Source organism: Brachyhypopomus gauderio, chromosome 1 (assembly GCF_052324685.1).
Source record: "Brachyhypopomus gauderio isolate BG-103 chromosome 1, BGAUD_0.2, whole genome shotgun sequence".
Classification (NCBI taxonomy): Eukaryota; Metazoa; Chordata; class Actinopteri; order Gymnotiformes; family Hypopomidae; genus Brachyhypopomus; species Brachyhypopomus gauderio.
The window spans coordinates 11060223-11076418 of record NC_135211.1 but is presented as its reverse complement, the minus strand read 5'-3'; the positions used below and the strand labels follow the sequence as shown (position 1 = coordinate 11076418).

Here is a 16196-nt window from a genome sequence, read left to right as displayed (position 1 = left end):
ACTCTGAATGCTTCAGCATACCAAGACATTTTGGACAATTCCATGCTTCCAACTTTGTTTGAACAGTTCGGAGCTGGCCCCTTCCTCTTCCAACATGACTGTGCACCAGTGCACAAAGCAAGGTCCATAAAGACATGGCGTGGATGAACTTGACTGGCCTGCACCTCAACCCGATAGAACACCTGAATTAAAGCGGAGACCGAGAGCCAGGCTTTCTTGTCCAACATCAGTATGTGACCTCACAAATGCGCTTCTGGAAGAATGGTCAAAAATCCCAATAAATACTCCTAAATCTTGTGGACAGCCTTCCCAGAAGAGTTGGAGCTGTTCAAGCTGCAAAGGGTGGACCAATGTCAAATTGAACCCTGTGGATTAGGAATGGGATGTCACTGAAGCTCATGAGCTCATATGAATATGTGAGTCAAGGAAGGTGAGCGAATACATTTGGCAATATAGTGTGTGTATATACTATATATATAGAGAGAGAGAGGGAGAAAGAGAGAGTTTTAGATTGCATTAGGGGCTGCCAATTGTAAAATTATCCATTAATGTGTTGTTATCCAGTAGGTAAGACCACCTCTTTCCATTTTCTAAAGAATGTATTACTTTAGTGGCACTTTTATAGTCCTGTAATGCAGTTTTCTGTGTGAGAGGAGGAAAAAAAATATTACTGCATTTCCAAAATGTAAAAAATGTGTTTTGTAGATGAATGAAAACAGTCAAACAGTGAGGAAGAGAATGAGTAAAAAAAAAAAACACCAATTTAAAAATGAGATGATCACAGAAGGTCTTTAATGATATACACATTTCAGTAATGATTAAACTTTCTAACTTTGGTATTTATTATCCATAATCATTGATTGTTACAGTTAAGAACTCATTACGAGTCACTAGACAACATTTGAAAGGTTAATCCTGACATATCTCATTAAGGATATAAATAACTTGAGCAGTATGTTTGGGGTAACTAACATAAAAATGGTCATACAGTGTTTCATTTTCAAATGAAACCAAAGGAAGTACTGTATCACTGTCTCATTACTTATGCACTGTCCCATTACTTAAGCACTGCATTGTACAAACCCACAAAAACTCACAAAAAAATTGCTAAAAACAATTGAAATGCAATTAGGGCATCATTTGTTTCACATGCTCGTTATGGTGTATGTCTCAGAAGGTCTTAATTGAGTTTGGAAACACATCAGTAACAATTGAAACTCTATTAGGCTGTCGAAGGCATTTAGTAGACTAATTAGAAATCACTGGCTGAATAATTATGGGCATCATTTGGACTGCCTGATACATTATGTGTGTTTTTCTTGCCTCAGCACATTGTTTGTTTGTCATTCAATTCGATACTAAGTCAATCAATGGATTTTAATGGAAGTGATATGCGGTCACATAATACTGATGTGTAGATTAGCTTCATGCCGATTTAAGCATTTTCTTGTTAGCTGAACAAACGTTCATTAATGTTTCCGCCAGAACGGCAACATTGAGAACCCGTACTGTAACGGGATCGAGGGCATCTTGGAGGCGTACCACCAGAGCTTAAAGAAGGTCCAGCTCTACGGGCCCACAAACTTTGCTCCTGTTGTCAACCATGTGGCCAGGTACCTCTCACAGAACACTCTGGGGAAAACCTCTACGGTGTTGTAAGCTTAGGGATCAGCAAACAAAGTCATCCAATTAAGTGCCCCATCACCCTCAAACTAGTCAGACAGGAGAAAGCATTTATGACTGGCCTCAGTTGGTTTTACCTCATGAAGTTTGTAGATAATGTATTGTTGCATTTAACTTTATGTTTGCAATACTTTACAAGTACTGTGCATTTTCATACACAGTTAACCTTAGCACAATTGTTTTATGCACAACTGCATCATTTGAGAACTTTATTTATTTGGGATGTAAGTGTTCAAATGTCAGCTTGCATATCGTAGTTACACTAATGACTGCATACAGACATTTTAGCATATGATATCATGCTTTGTAAATGTCATTTTCTGCATGAATGGAACAGTCACTCGTTATTTAACTATTTTTAAACTCCAGCGCAATGTATTTAATGCCATCTATTATCATAGATCAGAGCAAACAGGGACTCTGGGTAGCTGTTTTCCTTATCACAAGACTGCCACCATACACATGAATTTGACATATTTCCAGTGGTCTCCTTGTTACATTACATTATATACTAGTTACCTCTCTAAAATACACATTTCAACATTGTGCTCCTCCTGTTGAATTTATAGTGGACTTAAAAATATATGGAGACATGCATCATGACAGTAAAGAAAGCCGTTACACCAGTGTGAACTGCAGTTCAACTCTGCAGAAGATGGCAATTGCATATTACTCTGACCAACACATTGCACAAATACACACTTTGCAGTCTCCTTGCCCTTTGAGGCTCAGTGGCTATTTAAATAAGCAACACATCTAATAGTGGACCATTTATAAGGGTGCTGGGGGCAGACAATGGTGTATGGGTATTTATTTTAGGGATTGTGAAAGGAAGCTTCATACCAAAACAACACTGCTGTTTTCCCTTCATTCATTCTGACTTCATGTAAACTTGGTCTTTTATCCTAATTACCATTACGGTAATGCTGTCCTTTAGTTTCTGTAAGGTTAAAATGGTTTGTCAAAATGGTATATCAATAGACTCTGTAATTATTGTCTCTGAATATTTGATATTTCTCACAAATTTTAACTAGACATGATGAACAAAACACTTTAGTATCATTAGGAGAAACTATTGGTTGAAACCTTAAAATCCATTCAAATTATTTGAACCCAAACACCAAATTTAGTGTCTGTCCTAATTATTTACTATAATTCGATATGGTGCACACTGATATTCCCAATTTGACTAATTCACAGCATGGTTAGTATGTGTCCGGTAAAAGAAGGAGGCAAATGATTTTCTGATGTCTCTCTGCACCGTACAGGCAGTTCTTCAGGATCGAGCAAAAAAATCTTTTTCAATCTGATTATGCATCCCCTCCAAAGTAATTAAAAATGCCATCTCGATAGACTTGAATTATACTTGTTTAATTAAAACATGATGTGCCTCCGTGCGCCCTGGCACTAAGAGAGGCAGATACCTACAGAGTCCGATTATTCCTTGACAAATACAAGAGACTTGCACAGGCTATACAAAGCCTGCCACGCTGGGTCATTTACATTCTAAAAGGATTGTTACAGCAGGCAAGGTGGAGGAGGAAATAGCGTGTAAATTAAATTTAGAGATTTGGAACCTGTGACAAAATCAATCTCTTTGAAACACCTAGCTCACTTTCTGAGGACGTGTAGGCATGGCTGTGTGGTGCACTGGAAATCATTACTACATGTGGTGAAAGGGGAACTCTGGCCAGCAATGTAGCGAGGAGCAGTTGACCTTGTTCTTCTTCCACTTTTCCAAAAAGTGTCTGTTATTTCCGAAGGTATGCAGCGGCTGTCCAGGACGGCTCACAGTACTTCATCCTCCTCATCATCACAGACGGTGTCATATCAGACATGTCCCAGACCAAAGAAGCCATTGTAAATGTAAGTAGGGGCGTAAACATGACCCACACTGTGAAAGGTGTCCTTATGGGCAGTTACATCCTATGCACGTAATGTGGACTTGCACCTTTTACACTGGTTTTAACAGACTAGTTTCAGATCTTCAAACACAGTCTGGGAATTCAGGTAAGTGATCTACAGGTGTGTTCCTACATCTGACATCGCATCATTGGAGCAAAACGCCCGTACGGCTGAAAATGCCTGACTTCCCAGCAGACTGGATTTAAAGGGAATTTGCGACTGTTAATCAAATCATTAGAACAGCCACACCTTCCTTTTAAGATCTTGCCTGCTGCTCGGTCTCTCGTGTCCTACGTCCACACTGGGAATGTCCTCCGGAATGTCTTCCTTTGGTGTGCTTCAAAGAACAAACCGCAGCGATGGACATTAACCGAAGTAATGTCTCTTTTGTATTTCGCATCTTGAGTGTGTAAATTTGTATCAACCATGAAACACATGCAGCAAGAGTGATGTTCACATTTTTCCACAGCTATCTCGATGCATTTTTAATCAAAGTCATTTGAGCATTTGAGGAGTGATGGTTGAAATGCATGACATAAAAGGAAGTACGGGAGCAAACAGTGTGAATAATTCTTTAAAAAATAAAAACAACACTTCTTGAGTGAATACCTCGCAAACCAAGCAAATCAGATTAAAAATTTCACATGAAATAAACACTGATAGTTGGTAGTAGATAAGTTTCTCCTATGATTAATCCTATGATTTAGTTATTTTTTTGGTTTGCAAGAACACATTCTAACACATGCTAAGCTACGCCTAAAATATCTGATCTCCTGCTGTTCACTCCCAAAGATGGTGTCAGGAACGAAGACCATAGCTAAACCTCTGAACCAATTTTTTAGCTTCTGTGCTTTCTAGTCGAGGAGGTGACGAGACGCCCGCTGGCGTCAAACACTTCACGGCTACGCTATTCGAGACTGAGAAGCGTCGACGAAATTCAAATTGAGCGATGGCGACGTAGGTGCAGATGCCATAGCTCGTTGGAGTAGGTGTGCCGCGCAGGACTCGGGAGGGCACAGACTGCGGCGTTGCGTTGATGCCGCTCCTTCAAAGATTGCGGGGCATGCTGTGGCATCCCGTCGAGAACCGCTGACCTACTTATCCGATCTGAGCATGGTGCACCCCAGCAGGGAGGACCGCATGCATCATTTATGAGGAACATGGCATTCCCATAAACAGCTGCTCATGGTCTCTGCTCTCTGACCCCGCCATTTTAAAAGCGGAACATCCTCCGAACTGCAGGATGCTGTCCGGAACTGTGTTTCCCGCACAAGCTCTCATTGCTTCAGCCAACTGTAGCCGTTTCATGGTTGGTGTAATTTCGGCCCTGTGGTGAATCGTTAGTAGTGGAATATGGCCTAGGAATAAGTGAAGATAGGCAGTTTGCACTTATTAAGAGTTTTTGTTTTTTTTTCAACAGTCAAAAGTGTATATATATATTTTTGTACACGCCTGATTCTCCTCATCAGCACTCTGCTAAAAAAACATCGCAGTCTACCTGATGGTTCTCATTAGGCATGTAGTGTAGTTTCTGATTATACCCCCCACTTCTCCCCTATTCTATGCTGTATGTTAATTTAGCCAAATTCACATTAAAGCTGTACTGACTGGTGTGTTTTTCTGTGTCTGCTGTCAGACACGTCGAGTTTGAAGTAGATGAAACATGGCCCATGAACACTGCGTGTTAACCAGCAGTCACTTACTAGCCATTTCAAAGCTACTGCTCTGTACTACTAACATTCTAGTTACTTTGAATTGAAAATAGTTGCCAACACTGGGGCCAATCCTTAGATTAAAAAGGGGACTAAAAGGGGACTGAAAATTCACTAAATCCTGCAACATAGTTTCTAAATTGGCAACATTGGCCATGTGGGAACAGCTACTTGAATGCTAAGGGCTCACCCAATGTCCACATAGACCTTCCTTTGGCCAATTAGATGTCACTGTTACCGTGACAGGCGGGACAACTAATTAGCCAACCAACCCTTTTCCACATTGAACCAGCCACTCACTCAGTGTCTGATGAGAAACCCAAATGGAAACGACTTAAGCTGCTGTCTGACGATCCAAAGGTCCTCGCATGTACACGCCGTCACTGTGCACAAACTTCTCAGGACTGCTCCCTCTCTCCATTACTTCTTCAACATCATTAGTCCATCCCCAAGCTGCCAGTTGGGACACTAAGTGACAGTGTGTGTTGTGTTTCCTTCAACACGTACATGGTACAGGCTGTACATTAGGCAAAGAGAACGACAGAGGCCTCCCAGCAGAAACAAAGATGATGTTGTTTTCCCCAACAAGTTCCACCTTTCCAAAGTCTCCCATCTCAGTGGTTGAGTGTAGCTGTGTGGCTCTAAATACATTTCATAAACCATCTGCTGGGCATGACTCAGCTGTAGGTATTTGAATATGTAACGAAGAGACACAAAATGAAGGGGGGTGGGTGGTTTATATGACGCTGACAGTTCATATGACAGTATGACATGTACCCAGATGTTATATTCACAATATACTTTTTTGTACTGTGTGTGTTTGTGTTGTGTTTGTGTATAGGTATAAATGTCTGTCTGCTGTTTCACCGCTGTTTTTTGGTTGTTGTCAAGGCAACTGTTGTGAATGGAGACACTTTTTTGTTTTCTCATTATGCTGGATCTGTCCTGTCATTCAAGTTGGGAGGCAATGGCACAAATGGGGCAACAGAGCTCAATTATCTATGATGCTCATGACACACACCCCTGACATGGAACGTCGTGAACTCTGTTGTACTCACATCATTTGAGACGTCGGAAGAAAGAACTTTCACCCACCAGCATCTGGGGACTCTTGTTTGCGGCTCTGTTCTGAGACATTAAATTGAAGCCAGCAAACAAAATTGATGTCTGAGACAGCACTGCAATGTGAGGACAGATTGTTATATAAAGCCTCATGAATCTCAAAATACAGCATTCGTTTGGGTCTCTGATTACATAAGGGAAAGTTCAAATAAGACTGTGTGCACGTTGGTGATTCTGAGATGGCTATACAGTAGGATGTTTGCTAATGTGCACCGTGACTCATTTTTGCCATGACAGTTTCATCTCTTATCCAGAGTGGGAGTTGCTGGGCGGGATCCTGGAGCAGCGGGTGTCATGGCGATCATACTGGCCCCGCCTCCCTCTCCCTCTATTCCCACCCTAGACCGCTCTACAGCTGACGTGCACCTCTGCTAGAAGGACAAAACAGATATCCAACAGGACATTCAAACAAACGTTTTCTAATGGTGTTTATATATATATATATATATATATATATATATATATATATATATATATATATATATGTATATATATATATATATATATATATATATATATATATATATATATATATATATATATATATATATATAGGGATATATATATATATATATATATATTATATATATATATATATAGGGATATATATAGGGGTGGGCATAGATACATTTTTTAAATCTAGATTAATCTCACTGAAATCTTGAAATTAATCTAGATTAAAATGGCTCATATGCGTGCTACCCAAGTAATGACTAAAAGTCAGTTTTTGAGATAGGGTTTCTTAATACAGGGGGTGCATTAGACCAGGGGCTCATCTCCTGTTTCCAAAATGCATCAATGACTGCTTGAGGAAGCTGTTCTACTTTGATACTTGAAGAAAAAAAACATGCTCAATAAAATGTAGGCTACTCGTGTTCAATGGTTTATTCAGTTAAACATGAATTTGTAAGCCTACATACTGTACATTAAAAGGGGTTGATAACATGTTTATTCAGCTAAACATGATATTTGAAATGTAAGCCAACATTTAGTACATTTAACCTCACGGACGTAATTTGGGGGGGACTTTTTCAAAAGCCGGTTTTGGTCCTCTGCAGTTTTAACGGTTAAAAAGAAATATTTAAATAGCGACGAATCTAGCGCTAGGACCATGCAGAAAACGACCGCTCCAAGCTCCGCTAACCTGGCGACTTCGTGGCTGCATCCATGTAAACACACGTACGATTTGTAATTCACAGGTTTGAAAACTCGTTCTCGCCCCTACTGTGCAATTTCGTTAGGAATACAGCCGAGCTAAACTATCAAGTTGAAAGTCATCATAGTTTGCTTACCCATTTTGTTGACCCAGTTCCCAACCCAACTTTAAGAATAGATTAACGGCGATAATTTTTATATCGCCCGATAAGAGTATCAAATTAACGAACGCCGTTAACGCTGTTAACGGCCCACCACTATATATATATATATATATATATATATATATATATATATATATATATATATATATATATATATATATATATATATATCAAAGATAACTCACAGCTGTCCTGAATATCCTGAGATGCCTATTTCTTCTGAAACTCATAAACATCATAGTGAACCCTTACCTTGTTATCCACAGACCTAACCATTTCCTTGATTATCACTGTCGCCATAGATCCCTGTTCGACAATGTAAGACAATAAGTTACAATGTGGTTTGTTTTCTGGACAGTTCTCTGATGTTGCCGATATGGTAAATAACTTGAATGAATGACATGAATGACATGTTATATTTAACTTCAACCCCGAAGGCACTTTTCTAGCAAGCAAATGTTAGCAAGTAAAGCTGCTTTAAAACCGGGTTGAACACAAGAATACCTTAAAGGGAACCAGAAAGATCAGATCATTTGATCAGAAAGATCATCTGCAGTATGAATCTTAAACAATATACATACCAACTGCCCTAGATTCACCCATTCAAATCATCTGAATAATTCATCCCATTGTTAAGAAGACATACCAAATTAAGCTATTCACAATGTACTGATTTGCTTCATAAGTTCTTGCTATATGTATTGGGAGCAAAATGGAATGTTCTTGTTGCCCCTGGAGACATTAATCTCCTTCTTGCTTACAGGCTGCCAAGCTGCCGATGTCCATTATTATCGTCGGAGTTGGACAAGCAGAGTTTGACGGTAAGCTTGTGTAAGCACTAGCAGCTTCTGCCTTTTCTCCTTCGTGTATAAGAAATCGCGTTTATTTACCCTTGCCTCATTAACAAGGACAACCCCTACCAGAGTTTTAATGAATGGATTGAATTAAAAAAATAAATAATATTTAAAAAATCCACACAGGTAAGATCTGCTGGGCTCATTTTTAGCAATTAGGCAGACAGACGCTCCAAGAGCAATTACCAGCTCATTTGCATGATCGGAGAAAGTGCAGGGAAGACAGGTCACAGGGGGCATCGCTTAGAAATGCACAGCTTAATCATGGTGGATGCTGTAATTAGCGTGCCGCATCCAGTAATGGGCGCGGGCCGTCACGTCGTCCTGCCGCGAGGCCGCGTGAGGGACCCACTGGTGGGCGGAGCTGGAGACACCGAGCAGTTGTAACGTGTGCCCTGATGGTGTTCTCCACCGCACTGAGAGTATGTTCAAGGCCTAGGCCAATAATAACTGCACATTTCTCACGCAGAGAGGAGTCCGTTCTGGAAGCCAGTAATACAATTCAAAGTGCTCCTTCATTATGGGCACCAATTACCTTTGTAGAGAGCACCAAAGCAATAAACTGTGATTAACACAGTAATGGACTTGCTGTCTCAGGTTACCCGTCATCATATGTATAGTTCTGTACACTGTTTGACACCCTGGTTGTGCTCTAGTCTGACAGGGTATGGTTACTATGACATTTTTGAGCATTTTTATTTGATTACAGTGTTAAAAATGTCTGTATTTGGTTGAATCTTTAGTGGGGTAGTACGTATTACAGTGAAAGTATTAAAATAATAGCTTCTGCTAGTAGAAATGATGATTTCACACTAGTTCCGTTGTCAGATGCCAGTTCAGGTTTGGGGAGTTTGTTAGCTTAATGAGAGCAGGCATGCTCAATTCACCGTCCCACAAGGGTCTCAACCACGTGGCCATAAGTCATAAACCCCGGGAACATGTCCGGTGACGGTGACTTTCTAGGCAGGTGCATCCGTAAGAGCTCTACGCAGAAAAGATGGGCGAGGTGAAAAAAATTTAGGAGGGAGCAGTGATTAATATGTCGTTAATTTCTCAGCCAAACACATTAGGTGCGTCATACCTTCGGAGGGCTGCTAACCCCAACGGGAATGGAGTGTTCGGGGCAGAGCTTAAAACATTTCACTAAAGAGCAGATGGAAGTGCTTGGATGTGAGGGTGCAAATGTACAAATCTGGACGTGCAATAATGGACATCAGCACCTCGTCAAACCACAGCATTCTAGGTAGAAACAGTTCACCAGAAATTAGTAGCACAAAACAGATGCTTGCAGTGCAGTGTGATGATGTCAGAAATGGCATGTTTTTGTCTTAGATTATTTCACACAGCTCTGGAAATGCAGGAGGACAATCGGTTTAAGTGGTGTATGTACAGTATATGCCTTCCTTAAGACTCATTATAAGCCTCTAATTCCTGCATAAGGCAGCACCAAAAGACCAATGTATCACAGCACTGCCAATGAGACATAGCGTCAGTCTCTTCTATTGCGGCCGGGTGAAAACAGACCCGGTGTCGACTGATAGGAGCTGACTGGTGAAAACGGGCTGGTGTTGACTGGTAGAAGATGACTGGTGAAAACGGGCCGGTGTTGACTGGTAGGAGCTGCCTCTCTGTTTCAGCCATGGTGGAGCTGGACGGGGACGACATCAGAATCTCGTCGCGAGGGAAGCTAGCAGAACGGGATATTGTCCAGGTGATGTGAACGCCATGATGGCATGGAGCTCTGAAAGTCCATGAAACAAACAAATCTACATGAAATAATTACCTTATTGCAGTTTGAATCCTTTTGATATTGTGGTGACTCTCTTATGCAAAATCAGAGTAAATAAGGCTTGTTTAATTTGTGTTTTTTTAGTACTGAACAGTTCTTTTATGTTTTTAGGTGTTTTTTAGGCAGCTGGCTCACAAACCAAAACACAAACCATAATAAAGTAATTAGTGAGACAGATCCCAAACACACTTCTGAAATGCTCCAAGATTTCTGCTTGTGCTTTCAGTGTTTTTAGTCTGTGTCGTTAGCACTGATAATGTGTAGTAACCACTAATCTCATACTCTTACAGATGCTTATGGGGCTTTTATTTATTTGCATAATTAAATCAATCATAATAAAAATCTATCATTTTATTTATTTGCACAATTAACTTCATTTGCCTTATTTGAATCAATTAGAGCTTCTAATGGAAATTTGATGCAATTGTTGCTATTAACGAATCAACAGATGCATAGATGAATAAATTACCGCTAAGTCAAGATGTTGCCACCAAACGAGCCAAAACCTCTTGCCCTTTTTTAGTTTGTGCCATTCCGGGACTACATGGACCGGACTGGGAACCACGTGCTGAGTATGGCACGACTGGCCAAAGACGTCCTGGCTGAAATTCCAGACCAGTTCATCTCCTACATGAAGAGCCGGGGCATTAAACCCAACCCGTCACCCCCGCCATACACACCCCCGGGACACACACACCACACACAGATCTGAGGCCTCCGTTCTCTGAGAGCTTGCTGAAGATGACATCAGCCTCTTGGGTACGACGGGAGAGGCGTGGTGAAACGCAGGAGCTTCGGCGTCCTGCGTGGCTGTATGTACGGACACTCCAGGACACTCGGAGGTGCTGATGAATTTCTGTACGTGCTTTTTACGTCCCTATTTTTTTCCCTGGGAGGACAGCATGATCCAAGGATGAGACTCACGTTCTTATCCATTTTTGTCAAAAGAAAAAAAAAAAAAAAAAAAAACAAACCCCTTGGCCTGTGACTGTTTCTATTTTGGAGTGGTGAATTGAGGAGCGCTGAAGAGTATGAGGAAGGAGGAAGATGTTTGTGATGTCAGCGTGTGCCTGTATGTGGTCTTCTCAGTGTACCAGGATGAGTTTACTCTGCTGAACTTTGACCTTTCTCCATATTGGTGTTTTAGAATGTGTGTGCATTCAGGTGAAGTTTCTAGATAACTATCTCAGTGGCATTTATTTTGGATTGAGATTTGTTTGTACACATTTGACTGGCCACTTTTGCACACCGCAGTTTTTCAGACAAAACGTTCTATCATAGATCTTGATGCTTGTCTGTCTGAAACCATAAATACATTCTGAAAGCATGCTGGATCGAGTCAAGATAGATCATTTAACTTTTCTCTATATAGATATTTTCTAGGCAAAAAAGATTGGTATATAATGTGAAAATCGAACTGTGAAAGCCTTCAAAATATGCTGAATCAAGATTTAGTGACTATTAAAGACACTAGGCCTTCTCCAAACCCCTTGCGGGTTGTTTTCTATACGCTTATTGCATTTTGCAGTGTATTCACAACAGATATTCTTGAATTGTGTTGCGTTTTGCCCGGGCCGCCATGTCACCCATATTGTCATATTGCACAAGCCAGGATTAATTGCAGTTCAGCCAGTGTCACCACTGCTTTTCTTCCGTCTCTCGCCCTCTCTTTGTCTCCTAGCAGAATGACAACACACCAGTAGCAGTCTGAAAGTGGTGAGGCCTTTAATCAAACAAGGGCAAGGCCGTCCTGTGACCCGGGTGTCCGACTGGGCTGAATCGTGAGCGCAGGCCTTGGCTCTTTAGAACAGCAGCGGGCATTACCCTCCGTATGGTCCTCTATACAGATTTAGTGAGACACAGGTGATGTTACACGTGGCAATTCCAGTGCGCGGCTGCGCTCGAGATAACGCTGCAGCACTGAGTCATCGGTGCTGAGCTGAAGCTAGAAGCGGACCTAACGGGCTCGTGTCGTTCTGAACAGAGCGATCCGTTTCTGACATGGGACAGACAAGCGAATATGAATCCCCGTTCTCGATATCCCATGTTCAGTTGTCTTTGAAGACACGAGTGATGTCAGTTGAACTTAACTATGCATATTTATTCCACCACAGCTGTTCATGGGTGAACAGCACATTCAAGTTTATTAGGCCTTCAACTGAACGAGGCATTTAGCCCACCAGTGTTTTCTACATTTAAATTAAAATGCAACATTTCTGGAAAGTTTTTAATGAAAATATAAATGACATCAGTTGCGTTATCCTCAATAAATTAGGAGACGGCTAATATGCTCAGCAGATTTTCATAGATCATTACTAAAGAAGGTTCACAGGTCACCTTGGGCACTCTTCCATGGAGATGATTTTGCAAGATTTCCTAAACAAGGTGCTGCCTCGGGCTGAAGTATGCATCAATGCCTTTCAAAGGATCTCATTCAGTTACCGCATTCATTCAAACCATTAATCTGTTCATCAGTTCTCTGTAATATACCTGGTTCATGATATCCTTTGCTTTCACATTCCTGCAGAAACCCATTATACATGGTGCATCAGCCAGAGCTCAGCAGTAGCTAAAAGCCACGTGTGTGTCATCTCGAGAGGCTCGTAACAGAGACGAGATGGAGACTTTAGTGCTGTTTCGCTTCCCCACCTCGCCAAGGCCTTACAATACGGCATAGCATGCATTTGTATTTGAATGCATAGTACACAGTACGCATAGTACACACCTCTTAAGTATAATGTGTGATTCTGTAAGGACACACACAAAGCTGCATTATCACTCCTTTTAGTTGTTTCCATATCACACTTCATGGACACCGAGTGGAGCTTTGATTGCCACCTTTTATGAAGGGCACATTGACAGATGTTAAAATCAATTAGGTGAGTCACTCTTTTCCCCCCCGTGTGTGTGTGTGTGTGTGTGTGTGTGTGTGTGTACGCGTACGCGTGTGCATATGGGGCAGGGATGGACCTACAATCTTCACTTGGAGTAAGTCTTTTAATGATTAATTAATGTTCCTCTAAACACATTTAGGGAAGTGCTTTATTACAAAGATGTCATTTGCTGATCTACATTATGTCTCTACATGTTCCCTTCTGACATGATTCTCATATCATGTTTTATTTATTTCTTATTTTTGCCTAAAACATATGACAAGGCTTTGATTGCATTCCTACATCCAGTGGCGCCTGTACCAATCTTTCTAACCACTCCCGATTTACTCTGACAGGATGTAGATACACACTGAACATTCAGTGCCGACATCTGTAACATACGGTAGAACCAGTTTCAGTGATTAATTGTGCATGTAACTATAGCAACAGCTTTAGTGAACTGTTCTGTCTTCTTTTCTCGCTGTTCCCGTACCTAACCTGAGATGTCGTGATGTGTGCGGGTCTGGGGACGGGCAGTCTCACAGCATGTCACAGATATAGTTTGTTTTTATGCTTTGATATTTTTTTAAATGCCTATATGGTTTTGTCCTCAAATCATTTTTTTTTTTTTGGTTCCGTTTTGTTTTGTTGTTATTTTCATTGGTATGTTTTTACCCCTCCAAATGAACTATATTGTACATTGTTGTCATAACAGTGAATTGTGAAATGCTTTGTATCGGATTGCCTTAACTGAAAATTAATAAAGATGACAAACTCTTTTACACATGTTAATTCTCTGAGTGATTCTGGGGTGATTCTTGGTAACCCTGGGCAACATATTTCATTGTTTTATTCTCTACATCTGCCTCTTTAACAGGGCAGATGTAGAGGCCCATTCTCCCAGGCTCTTTAGTACTCAAAACCTCAGACATAAGCTTCCCAATGCACGAGGAACAGAAATCTAACACTTCAATCTCATCTCGCAGTATGGTGTAATTTACCCCCCCCCCCCCCCCCCCACACACACACACACACACACACACAGATAAGCTGACTACTGCTGTGTGTTGTACTCAGCTCTTATAATTCAGAATGAATTCATGTACAGATATAAACAGCATTGACTCTTAACTGACTCATCTTAACTGCAAATAAAGCATACATTTTTGTTAATTTACATAGATTGAAATTTTGAAACTAGTTATGTAATTGAAATGTAAAGGAGATGTGAGAAGCATTTCAGATGAACACTAGTGCCAGTATTTGTGGATAAAAAAAACAGTTAATCTTTTTTTTTTTTTTTTATCTACAATCGGGTTTCCTGACCCTGTCCAAACCTTTTCGTGTGCAAAACCCATTATGGGATCATTAGGAAGCACTTGAAACCCAGTTTTGAAATGCTCATAAAATTAGATTCAACATTTTGCCCAAAAAACTTAATAGCCCTCTAGATCACGAGGGTTCCCTCCCTCTATGTGAAGGGCTACTGCCCTGTAGAGTATAGTTTAAACCTGTATTAAACCTTAAGACACTGGCTCAAGAGCTTAGCAATCATGCAGCTGATCTCAAGTCACGTGGTTGCACGTTGCACGACTGCAATGGAAATGCCAAAGCTTGACTGAGATCAGCACCCAGTAAACAGCCCTGGACTCACCACAACACAGCAGTGATGCTTAGAGCCAAGTTATATGCACAGCATACATAAGTTATCAGGGCTTCTGGGACTCCTGTTCCATATGCCAATCAAAGTATGCTGAAGCAAGGTGGACTCACATCCAGCATCCACCTGGAATTACGTTACTGGGCTTAGATTATCCAGCACAACGTCATTTACATTGTTTTACATGCGCAGAAGGCACATGTCTCTCAATGGAATAGACACCAAAAGTATTCAGAGCACAAAAGTGAATTTGGGAAATGTGAGATTAAGCTTTGACTGTGTGTGTGTGTGTGTGTGTGTGTGTGTGTGTGTGTGTGTGTGTGTGAACATGAGCGCTTGAGAATGTTGATTAATCATATGTTCTCTGGTGGATGATGCTTGAAAACCGCTGGGTGGACAGTTAGAGAGACGGGCGCATTGTCTGGGGCTGTCATCACACCTGAACAGTCATCTGAATGGGGAGAGCTGCAAAATTCAAAGACCTGAATTCCACCATGAATTCCATGTGTTATTTATGGTCAACACCTGGGAAATGCTAGTTCACAAAAGAGCCCATCTCTCTCTCTGCTTCTTTCTGTTTATGCCTGGGGGGGGGGGGGGGGGGGGTCTTTGTTCCTTTGTCTCTTGCACGCATTTTTAATGAAAGGCTTCACTGCCTAGCGGAGCAACACACCTGGGAGACTCGAGCTGGTGGTGGCCTCTGTTGCAGCACAATTAGAAGCTCCCACTCTCATAAGGAGACTGGTCAGAGATTTGCCATGTTCCTGGCTCAAAACTTACTCCTGTGCTCTAGTAGTAGTAGACAAACAGCACAGGACTACTGGAGCCCTGACTAATCATCAGGTTGGTTAGCATTGTGTTCTCAGACCTTGGACGTGACAGTCAAAGCGCATTTGTGTGTTTTAAATGGTCATAAAGGAGGATATTCCCATTTTTTTCCCATATTTTAACCTGAAACTTACAGAAACCTGAAACCTATGGGGGATTCTGTTCTAATATAGCACTTTATGAATGAGATGTTGGTATCATTGATGTGACTGACTCCTCTTCTGGCATTTACTGAATATGTGTATGTACACACACATGTACCCTTATGTTTAAATCAGATAATTCTGCCATTCTCTATTAATTGGGTCAGTCTCAAGTGAAAGTCAAACTACAACAGGCTAAAGGGATCAGCAGATGTACTCTCATCACACACATGTCAAACTCTTTTCCTCGTTCAGTTTGAAATCACTGCAACTCAAAGGCTACCAAAAAACTCTTATGTTTACCTGAC

The 16196-nt window shown here is 41.1% G+C and overlaps 1 protein-coding gene across 4 annotated transcripts in view; it reads left to right on the top strand.

The window, feature by feature from the left end:
- cpne5b (copine Vb) overlaps positions 1–11400 on the top strand; it is a 78290-nt gene extending 66890 nt beyond the window's left edge. For all 4 annotated transcript variants that reach the window (XM_076992886.1, XM_076992877.1, XM_076993012.1 and 1 more), the window contains 5 exons: positions 1486–1613; positions 3447–3549; positions 8505–8562; positions 10233–10306; positions 10908–11400. In XM_076992886.1, the coding sequence (XP_076849001.1) occupies positions 1486–1613; positions 3447–3549; positions 8505–8562; positions 10233–10306; positions 10908–11096 (552 nt within the window). In that variant the 3' untranslated portion in view covers positions 11097–11400. The remainder of the gene's footprint in view (positions 1–1485; positions 1614–3446; positions 3550–8504; positions 8563–10232; positions 10307–10907) is intronic.
- Positions 11401–16196: the final 4796 nt, after the last annotated feature.